The 27666-nt window shown below is 41.7% G+C and overlaps 1 protein-coding gene and 1 long non-coding RNA gene across 3 annotated transcripts in view; one reads left to right on the forward strand and one right to left on the reverse strand.

Moving 5' to 3' along the window:
• LOC117803372 overlaps window positions 1-14131 on the forward strand; it is a 20436-nt gene extending 6305 nt beyond the window's left edge. The window contains exons 2-3 of the long non-coding RNA XR_004627167.1: window positions 3887-4007; window positions 6729-14131. This is a non-coding gene — a long non-coding RNA (uncharacterized LOC117803372). The remainder of the gene's footprint in view (window positions 1-3886; window positions 4008-6728) is intronic.
• Window positions 14132-18291: 4160 nt separating this feature from the next.
• SLC26A4 (solute carrier family 26 member 4) overlaps window positions 18292-27666 on the reverse strand; it is a 55870-nt gene continuing 46495 nt past the window's right edge. For both annotated transcript variants that reach the window (XM_034666374.1, XM_019807065.2), the window contains 4 exons: window positions 24981-25035; window positions 23415-23560; window positions 21931-22014; window positions 18292-18986 (listed from right to left, as the gene is read on the reverse strand). In XM_034666374.1, coding sequence (XP_034522265.1) covers window positions 18963-18986; window positions 21931-22014; window positions 23415-23560; window positions 24981-25035 — 309 coding nt within the window. In that variant the 3' untranslated portion in view covers window positions 18292-18962. The remainder of the gene's footprint in view (window positions 18987-21930; window positions 22015-23414; window positions 23561-24980; window positions 25036-27666) is intronic.

The following is a 27666-nucleotide window of genomic DNA, read 5'->3' on the forward strand; positions in this document are numbered from 1 at the left end:
AGGTGACATCTATGAAGGCTCCTTATTACTTGCCAATAACAGGCCTTCTGTACGTGTTCATTTCCTTCATTCCTCTTGGTAATTACTGTCTCTTAAGACATGACTCTCTACTTCACATTCTATCAGCCGGTTTGTTTTATCTACCCTACAGGACCGGCCCCTTGAGGATAGGGTCCATTGGCCATTTATATTTGTGTAATACACGGTATGTAGCAGAAGGGGCTCACAAAATATTTGTTGACTTACTGAAGAATATCAGCAAAAATAACATGGCCCTGTGAAAATAGAAAGACGCATTTAAAACTTCTGCCCACAAAGGTGGCAAACAACTAAACAAAAGCTTCTTCCAAAATAAAATAATTATGGTAGGAGGGCACCGACCACTAGGATTGTAAAGAATTCATGACAGTTCATCACACCAACATTCAGAGTTTATGCAATAAAATGAGCAGAGAACATATCATGCCTGAAGACAGTGGCCCAGGTCTTCAGACACAAAGAAACTCGAACAGCTCTACATGGCTGAGCTTCTCTTTGAGTGAGAAAAAAACTATGTGTAAGAGTGTGTTTATACATATCTACATATACAACAATGAAATCCAGCCCATTAGGAGGGAAATTCTAATTTAAAACTTAAGAAAGTGAATAATTTTGGAAAATAATGTATTCAACCAGTGTTTATTTGTGCCACACACTCTTCTTGTTGCTTGAATATATCTGTGAACAAAGCAAGTAACCCGCATTGGCTGTGTGAAACTTACTTTCTAGTGCAATAGAGCTGGTTTAAATATGTAACTTTACTAATACTGGGCAACTGTGGAAATGGTGTTTTCTAGAATGTGAATGTTATAAACCTGAACAAAATAAACATAACTAAACAATTGTGAAGAGGTGGCAGAAAGCATGTGAGTACTCGTTTTTCATGAATTGTCTGCTTTTACTGTCTAAAATTGAAAAGCAGTTAAAAATATTAAGCGTAACAATTCCAACTTCTGAGAGGTTTTCATAATTTCTTTTCTTAACCTAGAAAGAGCTTTTGGAACATAACCACCCCTCGTGTTAAAGGAAAAGTTTTCTACTTCATGTCCTTTTGTTGAATTAAATTCAAGTAAAAGTCATTGAAAGTAGAATATTTTCATTAAAAATAGCATCTATCATAGAGCGGTCAGGGTCTAACCAGAAACTGCTTCAGGTATTATCAGTGAGGGGAATTTGGTGCAAGAAATTGATTATACAGGTGATGGAAAAGCTGAGAAGCCAGATATGACCAATGAGATAACCTGGTGATTAATGTAAGAGCCAGAAGCCACTGAGCCCATAGGCTGAAGGGACAAAGGGAAAAAGCAGCGTTACCTGAATCATGGTGGCGGTGGGGCAGAAAAACACAACTGTTGTCAAGAACATACCACTCCCTTCTCCCTTTCTTGTGCCCTCTAGTGTCCCAGCAGTCTTTCATTAATGACTCCAGCCAGATATCAGCCAACACAGGAGCCTGGGATATGCAGCCTGTTAGGGTCAAACCCGAGCAGTATTGATGGAGCAGAGGTAGGGCAACAAATGGGCACACAGGCCTTGCATCGAATATAGAGTACCATATTATTATTTTTTAGTATTTACTTATTTGAGAGAGAGAGCACGAGTTGGGGGGAACAGCAGAGGGAGAGGGAGAAGCAGATTTCCCGGTGAGCAGGGAGCCCAATGTGGGGCTTGGTCCCAGGACCCCGGGATCATGACCTGAGCTGAAGGCTGATGCTTAACCTATGGAGCCACCTGGGTGCCCCAAGAGTACCATATTATTTTTATAAAAGTATTGCTGCCTATCTCTCCAAATAGATGTATAAATAGCTGCATATGCTGTTTACCTAGTATTAATAATAGTTATTTATGGATAGACTGATTTTGAGTGATTCTTGCAACTTTATATTTTTCTGTACTGTTTGTGGATTTTTTTTTAGTTGGATTTTTAAAAATTTTCATCCACATATTTTGATGAGCTGAACTATCAATGAACATCAGTTTTAAACTATGGTAAATTTAGGCAGAGTTCTAGAATCGTGAACATATAGTGTTTTCTAATACTATTACCATGTAACAATATGTTAATCTCTACAACAGATAAGCTTTCTGATTCCACTCAGGTAAGAAGTTAAATTAAACCTGAGGCCAGTTAATTACTCATTGTATTTTTGTAACAGCATTTCCCCCATTTCATCGGTAAATATTTTTGTGTATCTCAAAGAGTTAATATGGTCACAATACCGTTATCACATTGTCTCTTCAAAAAGTCAATGTCATGGGGGGAAAATGTGTAGGAGGACTTTTCTCCATTAATAAGACTGAAGAGCTATACCAACTAAATGAAATGCTTAAAGTTTCATTTGATCCAAATTCAGAGGGAAGCAACTATAAAGATATCGGAGAGAGGTCAATATGAATTGGCTAAAAGATGATAATATAAGGGAATTATTTTCTTAAAGTAATAATGATATTTTGGTTAGGAGAGGCATGCTGACAGGGGTAGAAGATCTTGATGTCCACAAGATACTTTGAACAACAAATAGATAGCTAGATAGGCATATAGACATATGGAGAAGGCAAATACGGCAATTAAAGAATCTAGGCAGTGGTGTACTGCCATGTGAGCACACAGGGAGAAGAAAGCCAGAAGGGAGCTCTCACCAGAGCCTGACACCCTGTTCTCAGACCTCTAGCTTCCAGAACGGTGAGGAAACACATTTCTGCTGTGTAAGCACCCAGTCTGCCGTATTCTGTTATGGCAGCCCGAGCTGACTCATACAGATTTTGTTATCAGGAAGTGGGTGCTGCTATATCCAATACCCAAATATGTGGAAGTAGCTTTGGGAGAACTTTGAGGTGCACACGAGGCATATGGACATTAAGGGTGATTCTGGTGAGGTCGCAGACAAATGCACGTTATCAGAGGAGTATGTTTACTGGAGGAAAGGCGATCCTTATTGTAAGGTTACAGTTTGGCTAGATTGTGTTTTAGTGTTTCGTGGAAGGTAGAACTTGCAAGTGACGACATTGGATACTTAGCTTAGGAGATTTCCAAGCAACTAAGAGAAGAGCAGCTTAGTTCCTCCTGACTGCTCATAGTGAAAGGCAAAATGAGAGAGATGAAGAAAGAATGAAGCAAGAAGGAACCAGAATGTGAAGATTTGGGAAAGTCTCAGCCTATCCATGTTGCATAAAATGAGAAAGCTTGTTTTGAAGAGAACACACCAAAGGTGGGGCTCAGCAGTATCCGACAGAGATCACGGGGGCAGCAACTTGCAGACTTCATCAGCCATCCCAACAGAAGCCAGACGTAGAGGTGGGATTGTACCAACAGAGTCACTGCGGGTGTGAACTGAAGGGGACAGAGAAGACGAGAGGCTGTTGGACACCTTGGATCCTACAGGATGAGACCATGGAGCTATTGGGCCGTGGGTGTGTATGCGATCCTTCAAGAAAAGGGAAAAAGGACAGCACAGGTGATTTCAGAGATCAGCAAGGTTGCCGCTCCCGCCACAAGCCCCAAGTACACCGGTGAGGCTGCCTCCACCTCAGTTTCCAAGAGCAGGACTGCTCGGGAGAGCTGCAAACACGGTGCCCCCACAGAGAGCCACAGGGGCAGGGCTGCTCTACCACATGGGGGTGCGGTGACACCACCACCTCAGTGGGCTTGGAGGACAGAGCAGTGAACCAAAGTGGTTTATTGTCCAGCCTCAAAAACTAATGGAATTTACCTTGCTAAGTTTTGGACTTGCTTGGAACCCATCACCCCTTCCTTCTTTCCTGTTTCTCCCTTTAGAAGTGGCCGCGTCTATCCTATGCCTGTCTCACCGCTGTATGTTGAAAACGCATAACTTGTCTGGTTTCACAGGTTCACAGCCAGAGAGGAATTTTACCTTAGGATGGAGCCTATCTAGAGCCTCACCCGTACCTGATCCAGATGATACCTAGATGAGACTTTGGGCTTTAGACTTCCGAGTTGATGGAATGAGGTAAGACTGCAGAGTCGCTGGCATGGAATGAATGTGCTTTGCATGCGATAAGGAAGTGAATTTGGGTCATCCAGTGGCCGAATGTTATGGCCTGAATATCTGTGCCCTCCCCAAATTCATATATTGAAAGTCCTATCCTCCAGTGTGATGATGTTTGGAGGTGGGGCCCCTAAAAGGCAGTAAGGATTAGATTGACATTCTGAAGGTAGGACCCGTGTGATAGGATTAGTACCCTTAGACGCCAGAGAACTTGCTTTCTCTTCTCGTACACGCACCCAGGAAAGGCTCCATGAGCCAGAAAGAGAGCTCTCACCAGAACCTGACCTCCCCGGCACCCAGACCTCGGGCTTCCAGCGTCCAGAACTGTGAGGAAACACATTTCTGCTGTGTAAGCCACTCCGTCTGTGGTATTTTGTTACGGCAGCCCCAGCTGACTAAGACATCTGGGAATGACTTAATTTTCCCGAGTTACATAGAAAAGCCCTGACAGCACCCAAGGTCTACTCCACAGAAAAAAAAAAGACCCTCTTGTGCATTGAACTTCTCACTGAGACGCTGGAGAGGGTTACACTCTCCCTTTGTCAGGAATAAAGACTCCAGATTGTCAGAAAAGAGTCTGAGCTTTCTAACTGGATGTGTGCAGAGGGAGAGTAATCGTCTTCAGCGATCCCACTTCCTGTGAATATTTGCTTATCTCTCGAAAAGAAAGACAATACAAAATGCAGGCCTGGCCCGCCTGCATTGTGGACGCCAGAGGAATTTAGGACACAGAGGAATGAACCTTGTCTGCCCAGTGTCCAGGGCAGGACATTTCTTTGGCCCCTTCTTAATGCCTCAGGGGACAACTGAGCTACTTCCTCGGAACCTGTTAGTACAGAAGTCGTCTTCAGCTACCCTTAGCTGCTAAACCACACCAGCGACATCACCTTCCAATATATAAGCACATTGTACTGAGTTCTTTCATTAACAGAATTTACTCCGTCGTTTGGCTGGGTAGCTAAAGGGCTTGGACTCTAGAATTGTCGCCCTGCCATTTACTTCCTGAGAGACAACTCTCAAGCTTTCCTTGTCTCAGTTTGCATGTTTTGCACAATGGGGATAGTGATTCCCACCGCTTACTGTTGTTTTGGAGATTAAATTAGCCAATGAATTTAAATAGATTAGCATCACATCTAACACAAAGCCTAACAGTAACTTCCTGAGTTTTAGCCGTCTTCATCTCCATCACTGCCTTTGCGGGGTAGATAAAAACCCTAGACAGCAAGCTGTGTAGGAGACGATGTCCACCAGGTGGCACCAGCCACAGGTAAATAAAATGTCCCACATTCGTTGTATTTCTTAAGTTTGGAGGTTACGTGATGAGACAGAAATAATACTGCAGTGGTGATAAGGCAGTGTGCATACATAGATATCAATACAATTTTGCCCCAAAACTAAGCTTTTGAGTCATCATAATATCCTAAAGCGATCATCTAAAACAGTTACAAGTCAGACATGTTCTGGTTTGATTCCCAGACCCAAGGAGATTGGGATGCTGGGGATTCACAGAAACTTTGGGAAAAACCTCCTGTTCTGTTTCCAAGAGTGGTGGTGTGGTGCTTGAATAACAACTGGGGCTTTTGTAGACATCTGTTCCTCCAGCTTTCGTTCTGCTGAACTGGATATGATTCCAGAAGGGCTCTGCTAAAGACCAGAGATCTCTTTGCACTGTGGGAGGAAACTTCTGGAAGGACAGAAGGGTGAACGGACAGTTGATGTAGGGACAAACTTGGAAGTGCAGAAGAGTTCAAATAGGGTTTTCAGCAAGTTTTTCTTTGTGATAAGGAATATCGACAGCGCTTTTGCAATTAGATAAGCTTTTCTGACATCTGAGAAAATGATCTCAAGGTAGAACAAGAACAAAATGGCCTGGGTGTTTGAGTTACAACACTTTTCACTTTTTTTTCTTGTCATTCCCTTTGTTGTCTCTAAGCCTTCACATACAGTCTTGTTTCAGATATCTTAGTTATATGTTAGGGAATTAAGGGAGAGGTTTGTGTCCATCTTTGGGCTGAATAATTACACCAATTGGAACAGGCTTTCAGAAGTAGGGCGATAGGGTTTGTGAAATGTGCAGACACTCCATGGGAATCCTCACTAATACTTAGGGAAATCAGATAAAAGTCTGGAATTCCTAGTTTCATAAGATGGAAGGTTTTGCTGTCTGGGTATCAAAGAGCAGGACAATCCCAGACAACTGGCCATGGTCACACGATAAGCCAGCTGAAGGCCCAGAGGCTGCAGGCTGATCCAGAGCAGGGAGGGGGTGACAGACAAGCCTAACAGGGCAGAAGTAAAGAGGATCTGTAAACAAACGGGGAACAGAATTGGATAAGAGGAGAAATTGAAAAGAGTAGTTTGGGAAGTGATGTTTCTGCACTTCATGCTTAGAAAGAAAATAAAGGCCATTGGCAGGCCCACCCCTTCGGCTTGCTGACCCCATCCTGGCCTTACTTCCTTTGTATTGGGAGGGGAGGAATTCCAGGTTCTGTAAATGCCAAATCTCCTCTTGTCCACATACCACCAGCTCTCCTTTCTCATTCCATCTTTGGTTCTTTCTCTACTGGCTCTGTTCTCCACACACACAAAGAATGTTGAAGTCTCTACCTTTTAAAGCAAAACAAAACTGTTCATTTTGCATCTCAGGTTCACTGTCTTGTTCTTTCTTCCCTTTGCCGCCAGCTTCTGGAAAGAGCAGTCTCCCCGGCCCCACTCCTCGCTTCCCATGCTCTTTCCTCCTTGCAGTCAGGCCGTTTGGCCAACACCTGACTGCACACGCTCCCACTGAGGTTACCAGTGCAGCTCACGTCCAAATCATCGGGTGGTGCTCAGCCCGAATCTAAACAAGCTGTCGGCAACATTTGCAACTTTACGTATTGTGTAAGTAATGAAGTCACGTATGTTATATAATTATTTCTATCAGCTTATGTAAACTTGTTCGGTGATTATTGAGCACCTGCTGTTTCGCCGGCACGGCTCCAGGCCCTGTGACGTAGAGGTAGACGAGATCCTGTCTCAAGGCTGTAGCCAGGTCATAGCACCGAGTTCTCTGTCCCGGGGCTGCGTCAGGGGGCATGGTGAGCCCCCCGACTTCGGCTGATGAGACAGCAGGCCCTCATAAAGGTGCCAACCTTTGACTCACTTCCCTGCCTGCCTCGCAGTCGGAATTTCAGACTGCCTGCCCCAAGGTTTTCGTCATAGTGTTCACGACTCTCCTGTCAACACACTATCTGAGAGTTGCTGAAAATGTGATACTTTCAGAGGAAATAACCACGGCTTATGCTCCCCAATCCTCATCTCCTCTACCAACAAAGCTTTCCTTATATCTTCTTGTAGCCTGCTTTATATGGCGTCATGGGGTTGCACCCCCAGTATACAAGTAAACAATAATTAGAATTGTAAATGTTGTATCGCTTCTTGGCCTTTTGCCCAAGATCAAGTGTAGAACTGTAAATGACGCGAGGGAAACCGAGCAGGGCAATGTGACCTAAAGCACTACCATGATCTGAATGTTCATGTTCCCCCCAAATTCATATGTTGAAATCCTAACCCCCAAGATAATGATATAAGGAGATGGGGCCTTGAGAGGTGATCAGGTCTGAGGACAGAGCCCTCGTGAATCGTAAGATTAGTCCTCTTGTAAAAGAGACCCCACAGAGACCCCCTGCCCCTTCCACCCCGTAAGAGACACAGTGACGTCACTAGAGCATGTTAAGTGCTGATAGGTCTGACTCAGTGCAGAGACAGGAATTGAGAGGCAGAAGGGGCCGGGATCCGTCATACAGGCAGGGGAGTTTGCTTGGACAAGAGCAGAAACAGACCTATCTTTTAAAGCTCTTCCCCCTGGTTGTAACAACATCACTCTGGACTCTCCCCTTCTTCTGTGATCGTTCCTTCTCAATCTCATTTTCAGACCCCTTTTTGATTGTGGTTGTCAGCAGGGTTCTGTCCACAACCGTTTTTGAATTATCCCCTCTGCGTGTTCCTTCGACCATCTTATCCCTAACCACACAGGCCATTGGCCACTCGCCTGGACTTCACCCTTTCGGGCCCTAATGTAGATATATACTTTTTAATCTCCCAAATTCTATCTCTAGCCCAGACCTGTCCTCTGACCTCCTCATTTAGCTGCTTATTTGACACCTCCACTTGGCTAGAGGCTTCTTGAATTTAATGTATCCAAAATTGGGATTCTTGGGGGGCCCCCCCAGGCACACGCGCACACACACACACACAAACTAACGGTGGAGAGAGCAGTGCTCATTGATAGCCCACATTTCAACTCTTTTCATAACCTGTACCCCATTCTTTTTTTTTTAAGTAGTCTCTACACCCAGCATGGGGCTCAGACGTAACCACCGTGACATCAAGAGTCACACGCTCCACTGACTGAGCCAACCAGGTGCCCTCTTCTTTTTAATGTACCCCATTGTTTGATACACACTTTGTAAGTTTTTTCATTCTTACGTAAGTATCATAGTGACATCACTAAAGCTTTACCAATACTTCCAGCTCTCCTTCCTTTCCTAGACATGTGGGAGAATTATGTTTATCCATCTCCTTGCAGTTAGACTTGGTGAAGGCAGTTACTGCGGACACGGAAATGTGAGGGGAAGTTACACATATTGCATCTGCATGGAAATATTGAGGAACAGGTGCACAATTCTCTTTGCTGTCTCCCTCCCCTCCTTTCTTTGTCCCAAAGTTATCATGTGTTGAGATGCAGATGCCTTAAGATCAAAGCAGCCTGGAATGCTGAGCCATCACGTGCAGGAAAATTGCCCAGAGAGTCATTTAGCCTTGTAGCTAACTTTGAGCAAGGAAAAAGAAAAAAAGAAAAACACTGTTGTATAAGTCACTGAGGTTTTTGCTGTTTTTTAGTTCTGAGGTGTGTGCGTGTTGTGTGTATATCTGCGGTTACTGCGGCGTGACTGAACGTATCCTGATGATAGAAATGCAACGCAAATGCATATTTAAGACACATCTCTTCCAGCCTCTACTTCCACCTAGCTGACTACCTCTAAGCCGCTCCTAAGTAGAAATTCTGGAACTGTCCATGCCCCCAAACCATCCCTCTTCACTTCTCCCCAAATTCAGTTATCATCACTACCCACTTAGTTGCTCAATCCTGAATTCAGAAACAGGGATTATCTTAATGCCTCCCCCTTCCTCACTTCCACAGTCTGATCACCGAGTTTCCCGAAGTATGTCTCAGATTTGCCCTGGACATCTGCAGCAGCCGCTTCCTGTTCCTGCTTCCAGTCTTGGGATATATATGATACCTCCAAGGTCAGAACTTAATTAAGGGTCCATAGTAAAACTTCTGCCTCCCACCCTGTCCCCAGTCACCTCGTTCCTTGGCCTGTAGGCAACCAAAATGACCAGATCCTCAGGTATCCCTTCAGAGCTAGCTGCACGCAGAAACCAACAAGTCTGTGTATCTGTCATTTTCCAGAAACACAAAACTGACCACCCCCTAGCTGAAAGCCTTTCAGTGCCTTTCTAGTACAGATTCTGGAGTGTTTAGGACCCTACCTCAGCCTGCTGATCTCTCAATTCCAGATAACCCCCTTCTCTGTTGAAATCGTTCCCGCCTCCGGGCTCTTCCCTATGCCGTTCCCTCTGCTTGGACAGTTTCCCTACAGATCTGTGCATGCTAATTCTTTCCTTAAATATTACCTCCTCAGGGAGAGTGCACAGCCTTCCCACCCCCGTTTTCCTCTATCACAGTCTGCCCTCTACTTGTAGCCTTCAAGCCTCTTCAAATAGTCGTCATATAGTTACTGAATATTTACTTGTTCATTAGACTCGAAGTTCCATGAGAATAGACGTCGTGTCTGTTCTGTTTGGTTTACCACATACTATACACCCAGCTTCTAGTTCTGTGCCTGTCACAACATAGGTGCACAGTAAAAGAAGGAAAGAAGGAAGGAAGGAACTGATGGAAAAACTAGTTCTGAAAAAAGGGGGGAAAAGGCAGATGAACTAAAAAAACTAGCTTCCACTATGTAAGCAGGCAAATTTGGCCTCCATACTGTCTCTCCCCGAGTATAGATTTTAGATTTTTATCCCGAGCTTCCTCACTGTGTGGTTGGCTGTGTCTCTGGTTAGGCCAGCGACCCATACAGACAAGGGAAGGGAAGGAAGAGAAGAGCAAAACATCGCTCCCAAAGGTTCAAGGCCTTGAGTTCTTTGGGAGGAGGTGGTTTCCAGGGTTTTCCAGACCTTGTATTTCGTCACAGACATTTAACAACTGGTTTAAACAGAAATATTAAGCAGTCCCGTCTTCCTTTGTTTTAGGGACCAAAAGTTCTTTTCGTTTGTTTTTGTTTTGTTTTGTTTTTTATAAGCAAGTTCACCAGAAAAGACAGGGGCTTCCACACTGAAAGAGCGGCATGTTTGTAGGAATGTTAACTCTACGATCTCAAATCAGGACCTACGTCTGCCTTCAGTGTTTTAATATGGCACATGTTTTCCTCATTACTTTTATGATTACATTTATCATTATAGATAACGATACTAAAATTTTCTTAAGGATAAACCGGAGAAATAAAAATCACATCCCTTAAACAAGCTTTTTAAGTCACAGAAGCTAATTAATATGTCCATTTTCACCTGTCACTCTCTCCTTGGAAACTAAACAACAAAGCTTCATTCATCTCTACTTTAATTTCACCTTCGGAATTTATCTCTAGGCGTCCGGGTCAGCTGATTGGATTAGCTAGGTAATGTGACCCAGCCATTTGGCCTGTATCTCTTACCAGAGTAGAGGATAAAATCCAAGCTCCTTAATGTGCTGCACAAGGCCCCTCATAACCTGGCCCAGTTCCCCACCCCCACCCCAGCCTCACTGCTCACCACCTCTTGCCTTCCTTACTCACGTAAGTGGAGAAAGGTCTTGGGCTCACAGGTGTGTTCTAATGGTACAGATCTCCTGTTCCCCTGAATACTTCTGTGCCAGGGTAGAGAAGGACACTCTAGCCGCCTTTTGGATAAGGTGTAGACTTGGGGGAGCGGGTTCGAGGATCCCTCTGCACTGGAATCATCACAGATGGAAGAGCAAGGAAGCGAATTCACTTGGAAGGGGTGGGGCTGACGGCTTTGATCAACACCCGAAGATCAGAGCCCCTCCTCAGCTGTGTGGCAACGCCCCCTCGTTCACAGGTGCTTCAAAGAGCGCTGCAATGACCTGAATGTGTCTGCCTCAGATTTATGTGTTGAAACCATAACCCCAAAGGGATGGTATTTGGAAGCGGGACCTTTGAGAGGTAATGAGGTCAGGAGAGTGGAGCCCTCACGATGGGATTAGTGCCTTTACAAGAAGAGGCCAGAGAGCTAGCCAGGCGAGGATGAACCAGGAAGACAGTGAGGAAGAGGGCACTCGCCAAGAACCTGACCGCACTGGCACTCTCATCTCAGACTTCTAGCTTCCAGAACTGTGAGAAATAAACGTCTGCTGTGTGAGCCACCCAGCCTGCCGTAATTGGTTACAGCAGCTGAAGTAAGATAAGAGCCATACCTGGTCTCCCTCCTGAAGAGTCTCCACCAACTTGTAGCACTGGTCGGTCAAGGATTTGTGCCATTGGTGACCTTCAGATGCTCCTGCAGAGAGGTTTAGAGCTCCTCCAGGACTGGGACGGTAATGAGTAAAAGTGAAAAAAAATTGCGAACAAATTCTTTAAAAAGAATATTAGGTGGTCAACTTATCTAGGCTGTAGGAAATATATTATCAGAAGTGCTCCTCGAAACAAGGACTCAGGATATCCTTGTTTGGCCTTAAGTTTGGGAGTAGTGCAATGTGGAGAGGTGTGTCTCTGCGTGGAGTGCTTTTTATTTTATTTTAATTTTTTTGAATATTTTATTTATTTATTAGAGACAGAATAAGCCTGGGGTGGGGGGAGGTAGACAGGGGGAGATGGAGAAGCAGGCTCCCCACTGAGCACAGAGCCCGATGTGGGGCTCGATCCGAGGACTCTAGGATCATGACCTGAGCTGAAGGCAGACGCTTAACGACTGAGCCACCCAGGCGCCCCTGAGTGCTTTTTAAAATGGGGCCTCAGAAGGATTCTTGTGCTGAAGACACAGTTAAGCATCTTGATTGTGGTGGGGTTTACATGGCACTGTACATGGGATAAAACCGCATAGAGCTACACACACACACACATACAAACGAGTGTATGTATAACTGGCAAAATGTGAATAAACTCTATGGTTTGTACCAGTATCAATGCCACGAGTTGTATATTGTACTTACTATAGTTATGCGAGACGTTAACACTGGGGGAGGCTAGGTGAAGGGTACAGGGGAACCTGGCTGTACATTTCTTTGCAAATTCCTGTGAATCTATAATTATTTCAAAAAGTCTTCTTTTGTTTAAGTCGGGCAGGGGTACTCAGAATAGTGGAGCACTTGATCTTAAACAGTGCATTGGGGATGACCTTCAAGCTAGATCTCATGCAAAAACAGTTCCTCTGTGTCCAGGCCCAAAGATGTCCCTGAAGAAAAGGATGAAGTGGGCTACCTTTGTCAGCAGATTCAAAATGACTATAGAGTCTAGGAGGGCCTCCATCTCCCTGAAACTCTGTGTGCATTCAAGTGGATCCCCAGCCCCTTTTCTGGAAACCTGTAGGGCGAGCAGGTAGACAAGGCAGGTGAACTGTGGTAGGCCCCAGGAATAGGCCTAGAAGCCCAGGAAACTCTGAATCACTGTACACTAATCTGATCGCCATTCCCAAACTATATTGGATTTGTTTAGCATCACCACAGCTTAATTCAGTCTCCCAGCAATATTTATTAAGCACTTACTGTACAACCAGCACTTTTCACTCCTTGCCTCACACCATATACAAAAAGCAACTCCAGACATATGTCTAAATGTGAGAAGTAAAATAAAGTTTTTATTAGAAAACATAGGAAAATATCTTTATTATCTTAGGCAAAGATTTCTTAAACTGTATACCAAAAAAAAAAAAAAAAAAGCTAACCATTAAGGAGAAAAATGATAAATTGAACTACATTAAAATGAAAAAGGCACGATTAAGTGATTAAGTGTAAAAAGCTAATACACAGGATATGATGTGGGGCCATGAGCAAATGGTCAAGAAAGAAATCTTGAGAAGTTTTCAGTGCAAAAAGGTGCTTTTATTATAGCATGGGGACAGGGCCCGTGAGCAGAAAGGCTGCCCTGGGATTGTGAGGAATGACTGATTATATACTTTTTGCTTAGTGGGGGTTACAGATAGCATAAGTCTCTAAGGAACTTGAAAGCAAGGTTTCCAGGACCTTGAGGGGCTAGTTGCTGTTAAGATAAGGTTATTTACTACTGTCTAGTAAGACACTAGTCATAAGACCCTTCAGATGTATATCAGTGGGTCATATGTTTGAAGGATGATTGCTAACTTCTGTCCTGGGGTGGGGGATGTTTATGAGTATCAGAGGGAAGTAACACCAAAGAAAAGCTATAGTCATAAAACATTAAAGAGAGTCCTTGAGGGAGCTCTAGGAGTGTTACAATCTGTATGCTTCAGGAATCCTACCTGGAGACTGTGGGCTGCAGCAAAGTCCAAGCTTTGCTCCTTTTACTCCCATCAAATAGAATAAGATATTTGTAATACGTATTTCTACCTGCTGGGGAGAACGAATTTCCTCTGCCCTTCAAGATCCTTGTAGCTGGACTAATAATCAACTCAATGTAAGACAGCTTAACAGGAGAAAATTAAATTTAATTTTGTACATATAGGGAATCCACACAGACATGGAGATTCCAAAGACAATCAGATAAAAAGAGGTCATTCTGAACTGAGGAGAAGGGGGTAGGAGTCTGGCGCCTCGAAGGGATGGAATGTAATTCACAGGAAAATGAAAAAGAGTAAATGATTGTTAAATGGTTGCGGGGCCACTCAGAAACAATGGAACACAGAAGACTTTGATCAAATAGGCCTTGCTAGGTCTCTCCCTGTCTACCCTACGTAGTTCATATCATAATATAGTTATCTATGGTGATAGCTCTCTTCTCGGAGTAGGTCTTCTATCTAAATTCTTTTAGGCAATTGTGGGGGAGGTAAAGAGCTTTTCCTGAATCTGCTGGGTTTTGATTGCTTTTAACTCAAAAATATTCTTCATGCCAAGTCTGGGGCAGTCTGCCTTTGGCCCCTACACAACAAAGGATTTGTATCCTTACCATGTAAACTCTTACAAGGCCATAAGAAAAAGGCAGATGACCAAAAAGAAAAATTGACAAATAGCTTAGGCAGACAATTCACAAAATGGGGTATTTAAATAATAATAAACATCTGAGAAGACACTCAACTTCTTTAGTCATTAGCACAAGGCAAATTAAAACCATAGTATGATACTACTACACACCCACAAAAATGGTTCAAATGGAGGGGCCCCTGGGTGTCTCAGTTGGTTACGCATCCTCTTGATTTTCAGTTCAGGTCATGATCTCAGGGTCCTGGGATTGAGCCCCATGTCGGGCTCTGTGCTCAGCAGAGAGTCTGCTTGAGGACTCTCCCTCTGCCCCTCCCCCCCCCACTCATGCTCTCTCTCTCAAAAAATAAATAAATCTTAAAATAAACAGAATGGCTCAAATGGAGAAAACCACAAACCAAGTGTCGACAAAAAAGTGTAGCACCTGGAACTCTAACTTCACAGCTGAAAGAGTGTAAGTTGGTGCAATGCTTTGGAAAATAGTCTGTTATAGATACTAGACATCTACTGTCGTACCTGCTGAAGCAAAACGTGTACAGGAGCCAGCAAATCCATTCCCGGCAGACAGGTCACTGAATGTGCATACGTTCACCAAAAAGCAGAACAAAGAGAATGTTTGCGGAAGCACTATTCGAGAAAGCCAAAAGATGAAAGCACAAATGTTCACAAGCGGTAGGATGGTTAAATAAGTGGTAGTAAACTCAGACAACAGAATGCAGCAGTGAGAATGAATAATTGCTAGGTGCAATAACATGGACCTCATGCTATTGAGTAATGTTGATTGTAATGTTGAATGGAGCAAGACACAAAAGAGGAGGGAAAGAAAGAAATAATCTTGTTTGATTCCTTTTATTTGAAGTTCAAAAAAACAAGTTGTGGAGGCTGCTTTTAGGGAGACAGGCTTGAGTGATGGAATGTAGAAAAGGCCCATAGTGACTCCCTGGCTGAACACAGGCAGGCCCATCAAGCGACCAACCTCAAAATATCCATAGGCCCTAACTAACCAATGGGCTCCTTACAACTAGGCACAGCTACCAAAAAAGGGAAGATTCCATATGTTGGCATACCTCTTCCCCTTCCCACTTTAAAAACAGCCCCACTCTCACTGCCTCATGGCAGAGAGCCTCTCCTCTGCCGTCCTGTCTGCCATTCCCTTGGGGTGTATTCAATAAATTTCTTCTATCTCCTCTGTTCTTCCTCAAGTGAATTCTTTCAACCTCCCATGCCATTGGTTCCATCCGATCCTTGCCCCAATTTGGGGGCTCACATCTGATCAGACAAGACACCACATTTAGACATCACACAGGTGTTAGTAGTTAGCCCTTGGAGCAGTTACTGGGAGGGAGCTTGAGAGGGCTTCTGGGCGACTGGTTATGTTCTGCTTATTGACCTGGGTGCTGGCTATACTGGTGTCCTTGTTTTGTGAAAATTCCTCAAGCAGTATATTATACTTTGTATCTTTTTGATATGTACATATGTTGTACCAGTGTGAAAAGTTTGCTTAAAGGGCGCTTTGGTGGCTCAGTCCATTAAGCATCTGCCTTCAGCTGCTCCCTGCTCAGCGGGGAGTCTGCTTCTCCATCTGCCTCTGTTCCTGCCCCTCACCCGCTTTTGTGATTTCTCTCTCTCTCTCTCTCTCAAATAAATAAATAAAATCTTTTTTAAAAAAAGTTGGCTTAAAATAATGAAAATCATTTCACAAAAGAAACTGTAAATACTTGGGTAAGAATTACAAGAATTAACTGAGACTAGGGCACCTGGGTGGCTCAGTTGGTTAAGCGTCTGCCTTCAGCTCAGGTCGTGATCCCAGGGTCCTGGGACTGAGCCTGCATTGGACTCACTGCCTGCTCGGTGGGGAGTCTGCTTCTCCCTCTCCCTCTGCCCCTCCCCCTTTTTCATTCTCTCTCTCTCTCTCAACTAAATAAATAAAATCTTAAGAGAATTAACTGAGATTACTTGTAACATTGTTTATTGCATTGAAAAGTCTTTACAAAAAGACATTTCACACAAACAGAAGTGGAGCTATAAAGAATACAGCAAAATGATGGATGGCTGATGAGAGTAATGGCAAACTTAAAATGTAGCATTTTTATTATATTTAATAGTTTTGTTCAGAAAGGACACATCAGAGTAGTTTGAAAGGCTACTTTACATTTAATAAAAAATATGTGCAAATTTTTCCAAATGTACATGTTTGATTTTTTTCATTGGAATTCATGTACAACACTGGAATCTTATTCTACAGGTTAAAAACATAACAAAAGAAAACTTCAATTTCAAGTAAAATTTCCATTGACAAAACAGATTTAAAAGTATGGTTACTATTCACAAAATGTACAGAAAAGACAGTATTCCTAGAGTGTGCTTGGGAAACAAGTCAGACTGTGATCTTGTAATAGTCACAAGTGGACCCAAGACTTGATGAAACTCTAGCCTTATTGTAAAATGGAACTTTGGTATTTCTTCCAACTAGTTAAAAAAAAAAAAGGGCAGTGTGTATTTCCTCTATTAAACAGAGGTATTCATCCATTTTCTGCAAGACTGTTATATTCACTCTTAGAAGATTTGTTGCTGTAACAGGCAGGTATTGATGTGGAAATGGGATAATATTATAATCCTGGTTAGGTTGTTCCCAACAGGGGAGACATCTGTTCTAAATCAGTGAAGGCCAGTACAACCCATGAATGAAAAAATATTGTAACATTGCAATCCACTGCAACTCACTCAAGTTCCGACATGCAGAATGATTTGGGTAAGGGGAAATGACGGTGGTGCTTTCAGTTAACCAGCTTGATGTGACCACTGATAATAATCCTTCAGAAGTAGATAACTTGTTTCTATTGTATTTAAGAAACAGGGATAAGACATGCTGCCTTTGGATAGCCAAACACATTTGGGAATTTCACACATTTGTGCCAAAGGTACAATATAAATAACAACCAGGCAAAACAGTGTCTTAGTTGGGGACCTGAGTATTTCTTTCTCCCTAGAAATTAAGTACAACTTCATTAACTCCAGTGTGAAATATACGGAAATAGTCCTCAGGACTAAGGTCTATATATTATACATAATACCTAGAAAATCATTGGCGCTCAGAAAAGGTTAAGTAAAAATAAAAGATATAAAATGTTCTGGCTTAAAATATGGATTTTTAAAAACCTATGTATTTTCAATAATGTGTATATTCCAAACCAACGTTTTTCTTTTGATATTAAGTTCATTTAGAATGTTCTGTTTTAAAAAACTCATTTTAAACATAGATTTATATACAGGATGTTCACTTTTTAGATTTTTTTTTTTGGAAAGGTAGTCAGAATTCTGTTAAAGATCACCTATTTTACATGCTGCCAAAGTTTTAGAGCAAAATATAAACTCAGGCTTATAAACATATCAAAAAATTTTTAAAATAACACAATTTTTGTGTTAGATTTTAAATAGCCCATACCTCTATAGACCTGTACACGATGATCATTTCTATAAACTAAGATAAATTAAAGCTGCATTTTTAAGCTAGGGAGAGTCTGTCATATATTTTATTTAATCTTAATTGTGATCCATGATAGTTATCATATCAAAAAATGACTTCTGCAAACCACAATAATCTTATTGCTTTGCTTCCTTGAATCAGTGTTTCTAAAATAGATCAGCCTGGTTCTGTAGCTTTTAAGTGAACCTTTTTTTTTTAAATTTTGAACTCTGGTTACATATCTGGTCACATATAATCACATTGATTATCAAGTACTAAGTTTGGATTTTAAAAACTTTGTTGAAATTATCATATGATTTCTCTCATCTACGGAACATAAGAACCAGGATGATCGGTAGGGGAAGAAAGGGATAAAGAAAGGGGGGGTAATCAGAAGGGGGAATGAAACATGAGAGACTATGGACTATGAGAAACAAACTGAGGGCCTCAGAGGGGAGGGAGGTGGGGGAATGGGATAGACCAGTGATGGGTAGTAAGGAGGGCACGTATTGCATGGTGCACTGGGTGTTACACGCAACTAATGAATCATCGAACTTTACATCGGAATCCGGGGATGTACTGTATGGTGACTAACATAATAAAAAATCATTTAAAAAATAATTAAAAAAATAAAAAATAAAAACTTTGTTGATGTATTTACTAAAAGTGATTTTTGAAGACTTTTATTGATAAATGCGTTAATAATGAAATTTCTGCCTTTACTCATCAGTAAAGTCTTTACTGCACCCATGAGCTGCAGTAAAGACCCCTGCAGCTCATGGGTGTCCTGGTCAGTCAGGAATGGAGTTCTCTTTATGATAATCCTTCCTGATTTACCTGCTCACAGAGACTGTCGGGGCACACTTACCGGACTAAACAGAGGTTCACCAGTACCCACGAGAACACTGTTAGCAAACCCGTTGTGGGGCAACAGCAGCATAACGTCAGCAGATCTGGACATTGCTAACTCACCTGGATCATTCTCCTCACCATTTTGCACATTTTAGAGGAGGCTATTTATTTTATAAATAAAGCCTTGAAAAAAAAGTCTTAGTGGTTCTCTTTCATTGGCTAAGAGGTTTAAAAAAAATCAAAGAGTTTTAAAAATCAAATGGAAAGAGAATGAGTATTTCAAGTCCAAAGATATAGTCAATGCAGAAAATGTTTGCATAGAATGACATTGGTGGGTGAAGTCTGCCTTGCAGTCCTGGCTTATCGCGACCTCCTGAGCCCACTTTCAGGAAGCGAGACTACGCATAGCCTGTGGAAACGAACGGGAAACCAAGTGTTCATACAAATGAATTTTCCTTTAATCTTCACGCTCTGTGTTTTTTACAAACGTGACTTGATAGTTTGGGCTATTCACATTTACTCATCTTAGGTGTGTGTAGGGTAAAAACTTAATTTTGTACCTCGTCATTCTTAGATTTATTTAACACCCGTAAGTACTGTTTATCGAGCACTTACTACGTACAAGAGACTATTGTCCTTTTATATGCATCTTTTAATTTTCACAACTCTGTGAAGTATTACTATTTCCATTTCACGTGAAGCAACTGAAATGAAGACATGGACAGCAATTTTCCCCAGGCTATGTGTGGGGCTGGCACACATATCTGTCTGGTTCTAAAGCTCATACCCTCTACACCTGATACTAATGATGTACTCTATATTGGCTAATTGAATTCAAATAATTTAAAAAATTAAAAATAAAAATACAGCTCCTACCCTCAAAACCATTCCACTCTACTCCTTTGCTATCTACAGGAGTCCTACCTGAATGATCCTTTTATCTGTTACTTGAATAACGATGCCATTAGCTTATGTGGCAATCAGAAAATATTTCTGTAATGTGGCAACTTCTTAAGTTCCAATTTGTTTTAAGAGGTTTTATTAATTAATTAATTTATTTATTTATTTATTTGTTTATTTATTTATTTATTTGTCAGAGAGAGAGAGCACAAGCAGGGGGAGCGGCAGGCAGAGAGAAAAGCAGGCTCCCCACTGAGCAGGGAGCCTGATGCAGGACTCAATCCCAGGGATCATACCCTGAGCCAAAGGTAGATTCTTAACCAACTATGCCACCAAGGTGTCCCCCTGAGTTCCAATGTGATGAGTTTTTACTCAACAAAGTCAGCCTTATAGCCATAGTCATAAACTACTAAAGCTGGAAATACTTCTAAGCTCAGGAATGATATTCCCAGGGACGCCTGGATGGCTCAGTCAGTTAAGCATCTGCCTTCAGCTGAGGTCATGATCCCAGGGTCCTGGGACTGAGCCTCACATCGGGCACCCTGCTCAGCAGGGAGTCTGCTTTTCTTTCTGCCTCTGCCCCCCATTCATGCATGCTTGCTCTCTCTCTCTCTCTAGTGCTCTCTCTTTCTCAAATAAAATAAAACCTTCAAAAAAAAAAAAAAAAGAAAAGATGAAGAAGAAGAATGACATTCCCAGACTCACTAAGCTGGTGGACTAAGGATGCAGGACCTCTGATTTTTACCCTAGCAATGTATTTTCTCCACAAAAATCTCTGCCTGTCATCCTCACTGCCTGATTATACCATAGGGGTTTGAATATTATTCTTCTCAACACCTTTTATCAAGATCTGGAATAAGGCAGAGAAGGCATGCTAATCAGAATTGTATGTGACACCAGCAGAATGGATAGTTAATATGCTGGGTGATGAGTTCAGAATTTGAAACTATATCAATAAACTAGAACCAACAAGATGTACTCTACCAAAAATATGCATAACCCTGCATTAGGGTAAAAAACCAATTGCATACTATAAATGGGGAGCCCAGGTGAAGCCATAGTTTGTGTAAAATGCCCAAGTTTTTAGTTGGCCCCTGCTCAATAGAAGCCAAGATTTTGAGGGGTGCCTGGGTGGCTCAGTCGGTTAAGCATCTGACTCTTGATATCGGCTCAGGTCATGATTACAAGGCCATGAGATCGAGCCCCACCTCCCCACCCCTGCCTTGGGCTCCACACTCAACACAGTGTCTACTTGAGAGTCTCTCCCTCTCTCTGTGCCCCTCCCCCTGCTCACTCTCTCTTTCTATCAAATAAATAAATACTTTTAAAAATAAAAAAGAAAAAAAAAAGAAGCCAAGATTTTGATGGGGCTACAATGAAAATAAACACATTTTAAAGTTGCAGTAATAGACGTATCTTGACAAGATCAAGGTTGATTGTGGTTGTGTAATCTCCATGCTGACCTGACTCCACCTGGGATTTTGTGTCCCATTCTTGACCAGAGAAGCATTAACAAATTTTGTGCCCATGAGGAATAGAGTAAAGGGAGCTAGAGGAATCTAGCCTGGAGTAGAGTCTGGTGGACCCATGAGAGCTACTCTCAAATACTTAAGGGCTGTTCAGTGGGAGGGTTTGTATGGCTCAAGAAGGCAGATCTCAGTCCACCAGCTGGTTATCAAAGAAAGGCTGCATCTAGTTTGGGAAGCAAAATTAACACTTGGAGACATCCAATCATGTGACAAACTCCCTTGAAAAGCTACAAGTTGCCAATATCTGGAAATGTTCACACACAAGCTGAGTGAACACCCTTAGGGATGGAATAGGAGAGATTTCTGCAGGGGCTAGGATGTGGATGTCTTGATATTCCAAGACAGCTTTCAACTTTAAAATTCCTATGATCTTCCTTTGTTGGTACCATTTTACTTGGTGGCGGAGCCACAAAGTTCAGGCAGATAACTGCATTTAGGTCAAGGTTCCTAGGAAGAATCTGATGTCCCAAGGGCATCAGAAATACATGGGATCAGTCTCAAATGGAGGGAGTGTCTTGTTTAACATTATCAGTCAGATGAAGAAAGTTCCACGAGGTTCCTGTCCCTCACATACTTCTCCTGAAGCTTCTCCTCAATCCACCTTTCCCCATCCCACTGTCCTTAGGTGGGGAAGGAAGAAGACATATGTGGAGGCTTAGGTATAGAATCAGGACCAGTGGGCTAGCTGCTTGCAATCACTGATTGTGCCTGTATGTCTGAGCAAAAGGTCTCTAAGTACTTACTGTCTTTAAGGGGCATTTTTTGTTTTCCATTTTCCCCCTTCTATGAAGCCATCCTTTTGGTATTTTTTTAAAAATCATTTTCCCTGAATGGTTTCTGTCAGACATAGTCACTATTTGTATTATTCTATTCAGTCAACGTTCCATCCAAATTATTTTCTCTGAAAGGAAATAATGATCATACCTCATCCTGGACATCAAGTTCTTCTTCAATCAGCTCTGCTTCCATTAATTCAAGAGGCTCTTTACAGTCTTGAATGAGAGTAATCTTGACCAAGAGAACAGAGAATATTTACTGGAAAGATAATGACATCAGCCCACCCTGATACTCTGAAAATTATTTGAAGCTTTGCTGGTGCTTGTCATCTATAAACTCCATACCGCAAAATCCTTTTCAGCTTTCTCGTTCTTTCACATTTCCCACCTCAGAATTTTTCCTCATACTAATTTTTCACATTCAAGTGTGAACTGGCATGGCTCTGCATTGTCTCACCTCCTTTTCAGCTCTCTTCCCCAACCTCTGAAGTGTATACCGCTTGCCTAAATGACTCAGCAGTCAATTATGTTTCTCCTTCAGGAGCTGAGCTGAGAGCACTTAGCACCCCACCCAGCATCTGTGAGTGCCCAGTGGAGGGCTTGTGACTGATGACAATAAGAAGTCCCAGTTGAATTGGATGGAAATTTTTTGGAAATGGAACCCAGAGTGTACAGACCACTCTGGCTGTTCGGGAAAGTTCTGCTTTTTAGCAGTAGTGTGCAATTTAATCTCCACACAGAGGAAACCGGTAACAATTTGGGCCTTGCTTTACGTATGAAGAAGGCTATTTCTAAAGCAACTCCAGATGCATATCAAGGCAAGGGTGGTGTTTCGAAGTGCTCTGGAGCGACTTTTCATCTCAGAAATAACCCAATTCTCTTTGCTCGGGTGGAAAAAAAGAAGGAACCAATTAAAAATATAGTACAGTGTGTCACTGGAATAATTACTATTGTTGGTATTTTATAAGTATTTGTTTAGCTGCCCAGATTCACTGTCCGAGGGTTAATGAAAGAAGAGATTCTTGGACCAGGCCCAATGACCCAGCCTGGAATGCTCAGCTCTCTGGGGGATGTGTCAGAAGAGCTGACAAAATAGGGAGGGAGGCTCATGGGAAACCAGGGTCTATTCTATTTTGTCAGAATTAACGCTGGGCTGATTCACGACTTTTCTTTTTTCCTTTTTCAAAGATCACATATGACCTAATGGATCCTATTTAAAGACATTTATCATCGAGATTTTCCAAATGGCTGAAAATTTAAATGGTATGCACAACTGTGCATTTGTATACCCAAATCACAGAAAACCAAGACTCACCATTTATATTCTAAAAAGGCATTATTACAGCTAATGCCTATTTTTATTAGTAAACCCACACATGGTAAAATTGATAAATATTAGGTACTACCAGGTGTTTTCCCATAAACTATCATATTTAGTTGTCATATCAACCCAGTAAGGTAAAGGTTTTTACTCCCATTTTAATGATGAGAAAAGTGAGGCTCTGAGAAGTTAAGCAGGTGGCCCCAAATCCTAGTAGGCTGGGATTCAAACCTAGATTTGTAGAATTCTTGCTCTTTATGGAAATCATGGTAGTTTAGGAAAGATACTTATGAGAAAGGTTAAATGTTTACCGTTTCTAAAATGGAATCTTGAACTTCTCGAGATTTAACCTGGTTCTGTAGATGGAGGACAGCATCATGGACGGTCAAAAAGAATATGTCCTTTCTAATATTATCATTAAAGAAACCACACTTCTCCAGCTTTTCTATCACATGATCTTCAAAAGAAAGAAATAATGTTCAGTCTCTAGGAAAGCACGTTTTGGTAACATCAGGCAATACTAAATTTTGTCAGCTCCTCCTTTTAATTTTTTCCCCTCATTTTCAAAACATGACCCTGCTCTAAACTGACTTTCTTTTCCAGAAGCATATGGAATGGTTATACCATAACTGGTTGTAGTAGACAGCCTTGGTTCCTAACCACCTTGTTTTTGCCATGTATCCATCCTCAGGCTTCTAGGACCTGGCTGCTAGTGGCTCACAGCTGTGTCCTTCTCTGAAGAATTTTCCTTGGCCACCAGTTTATACCCCAACCTTGGGTGGCCTACAGCCCTTGACTGACTGATATGGGGGTAAAAAGGGTGGCCCGCTTGCCTCGGGAAGGATAACCCCTCTTCCTGCTGTGTGCTCCCTATGACATCAGGCTAAGGTAGGCTTCTAAATCCATGTCTTCGTCCAGCCTCTTCCCCTGCTCTATCCTCTTCCACCAGCCCCTCATGAATTCCTCACTTATACTCTCAATAATCACTGAGCAAGAATCCTTCTCTCAGAGCCTGCTTCTAGACGACTCAGCCTAAGCACTAGCATTTTCCTACATAAAACACCTGTGCACACACAGACTCAGACCCTGGAGGATCCTCTACTTCTAAGGGATCTAAGTCATCCCCCTGGCAAACCTTCCCCATTGACCCTGCACTGCTGTCAGGACATACATTTCTGGGGTGCCTGCTTTCTGCTCCCAGAAGCAGCTGGGAGCCTGCTTCTCCCTCTGCCTGCCGCTTCCCCTGCTTATGCTCTCTCTGTCTCTTTAACCAATAAATAAATAAAATCTTAAAAAAAAAAAAAAAGGACATACATTTCCATGGCTTACCAGCTCTACTAAACAAATTGGAAATAATATCTTTCCAGGTTCAAAAAGGCCCTCAGGGACACCTGGGTGGCTCAGTTGGTTAAGCATCTGCCTTTGGCTCAGGTCATGATCCCAGGGTCCCAGCATCAAGCCCTGCGTTGTTGGGCTCCCTGCTCAGTGGGGAGTCTGCTTCTCGCCCTGCCCCTCCCCCTGCTCATGCTTGCTCTCTCTCTCTCAAATAAATAAATAAAATCTTTTTTTTAAAAAAAGGCCCTCCAGGGGGATTGCATAATGGGTAGGATTTCTGTTTGTGGCACTGAAAAATTTTGGAAACTGATCGTTGTAATTGTTGCACAACACTGCCTCTACTTAATGCCACCGATTTAATTGTACACATCAGCATGACTAAAATGGCAAATTTTATGTTATACATCTTTTATCACAATTAAACATTGTTGTTTTTTTTTTTTTAAAAGGCTCTTTGGACATCATATATACCCACATTCCAAGGTAGAAGAAAGGGCTTAGGAGAAAGTCTTGCAGGTAGATGTATTTGTATGTGCACTTACCTTGAAGGGATGCAAAGTACACATTTACATCAATTCTGTGAAATTCTTTGACAATCTAAAAATGTAAAAAAAGGATCTGTAACAGTGAGTGACTTCATCTGCCCATAATTCCATAGCATCCCATTATTTGCTCAGGAGAAACGTGAACACTTTCATGGTTAACCAGAACTTCGAGGAAAGCTGATTATTGGAGAAAAGGTCATCCTTGGAAAACCATGGAGGTTTTCAACCTACAATGATGGTAGGATTAGGGATGAAAAGACCATGTCTCCAGAGGTGGCACCATCTAGCGTCACCGACAATAGCACCAAGCGGGACAGCACACAGGCGCTTCCATGGTAGTTGTGCGAGAAAGGGAAGAAAATACAGGAGGCTTCCTAACATAGGCCCTGCAGATTGGAGACAAAAGTATACATTTGTATCTTTGAATGGAAGAAAAGTAAGCATGGATATGTGGCCACTGGATGCCAAATGTGAAGTAACCTAAAATGTCCTCTGTATTTTGACTCTATCGTGAATGTCCTGATTGTGATTTCTGTACTCTAGTATTGCAAGATGTTACCATGGGGAGAAACTGGGTGAGGAGTACATAGGCTCTCTCTGTATTATTTCTTACAACTCCATGTGAATCTAGAATTATCTCAAAATAAAAAAATTAACGAAAAAAAATATAGATACAGCCAAAGCAATCTTGAGAAATAAGAACAAATCTGGAGGTATCACAATCCCAGATTCTGAGACATACTACAAAGCTCTAGTAAGCAAAACTGTATGGTACAGGCACAAAAACAGACAGACAGATCAATGGAACAGGATAGAGAGCCCGGAAATAACCCCCCGCTTATATGGTCAATTAACCTATGACAGAAGAGGCAAGAATACACAATGAGGAAAAGACAGTCTCTTCAACAAATGGTGTTAGGAAAACTGGACACATGAAAAAGAATGCAAGTGGCCACTTTCTTACACCATATGCAAAAATAAACGCAAAAATGGATTAAAGGCCTAAATGTGAGACCTGAAACCATAAAAATCCTAGAAGAAAACATAGGCAGTAATTTCTTTGATATCAGCCATAGAAATATTTTTCTAAATATGTCTCCTCAGGCAAGGGAAACAAAAGCAAAATGTAACTATTGGGACTTCCTTAAAATAAAAGCTTTTGCACAGCAAAAGAAATCATCAACAAAACAAAATGCATCAAAAAAAAAAAAACAAAAAAACCCAAACCCAGCAACCTACTGAATGGGAGGAGATATTCACAAATGATATATCCAATAAGGGGTTAATATCCAAAATATATAAAGAGTTAATAGAACTCAAAACTCCCACACTCCAGATAATCTCATTAAAAATATAGTCGAAGGATCTAAATAGACATTTTCCCAAAGGAGACCTATAAATGGCCAACAGACACATGAAAAAATGCTCAACATCACTCATTGTGGTAAATGCAAATCAAAACCGTAATGAGGTATCACCTTGTCAGAATGGCTAATGTCAAAAAGACAGGAAATAACAAGAGTTGGCAAGAATGTGGGAAAAAAGGAGCCTTGTGTGCTGTTGATGGGAATGTAACTTGGTGCAGCCATTGTGCAAAACAGTATGGAGGTTCCTAAAAAAATTAAAAATAGAAATAACATATGATCCAGTAATTCCACTACTGGGTATTTATCCACCCAAAGAAAACGAAAACACTAATTCAAAGAGATATATGCACCTCTATGTTTATTGTAGCATTACTTACAATAGCCAAGATATGGAAGCAACCCAAGTGTCCGTCAATAGATGAATGGGTAAAGAAGTGGTGTGGACACACACACACAAATATTACTGAGCCGTAAAAAAGAATGAGATCTTGCCATTTGCAACAACATGATGGACCAACAGACACATGAAAAGATGTTCAACATCACTCATAATGCTAAGTGAAATAAGGTAGTCAGAGAAAGACAAATACCACATGATTTCACTCATGTGGAATTTAAGAAACAAAACAAATGAACAAACAAAAGAGACGAACAAAAACACCTGAGAGTCTTTTTTTTTTTTACCCCAGAGTTTTAAATATAGAGAACAAACTGATGGTGGGGGATGGGTGAGATAGGTGAAAGGGATTAAGAGTACACTTAATCATGGTGAGCACTGAGTAATGTATAGAATTGTTGAACTATTATATTGTTTATCTGAAACTAATATAACACTGTATGTTAATTATACTTCAGTAAAAATATACAAATTAGTAAAAATTAAAAACAAAAAACCAAGCACAAGAACTATGGGCAATAATAAAAGAGAACTTGACATTTCTGGGGAAAAAAATCGAGACCTCTATGCAAGTATAACGTTTGGAGATATCATAATTTCCCTTACAGCATTTGAAAGAACTGTTTGTTAGGTGTGGAAAATATTCTGGCATTAGACAAGTTATGACTCTCCCCAAAAGTAATTCATTAAACCCTTGGACCAATACAATCTACAATGGATCTGAGCTGCAGGTGAGAGTGAAATGCACAAGGAAGAACAAGAATTTATGCTTTCATTTCTGTTCTCAAATGAGTATTATAATAGCCAGGTTTTCTAAAAAAAAAAAACTGGGATAGAACCTGCCAGCATATTCTTTTTTTTTTTTTTTTAAGATTTTATTTATTTATTTGACAGAGATAGAGACAGCCAGCGAGAGAGG

Source organism: Ailuropoda melanoleuca, chromosome 1, assembly GCF_002007445.2.
Source record: "Ailuropoda melanoleuca isolate Jingjing chromosome 1, ASM200744v2, whole genome shotgun sequence".
NCBI classification, from domain to species: domain Eukaryota; kingdom Metazoa; phylum Chordata; class Mammalia; order Carnivora; family Ursidae; genus Ailuropoda; species Ailuropoda melanoleuca.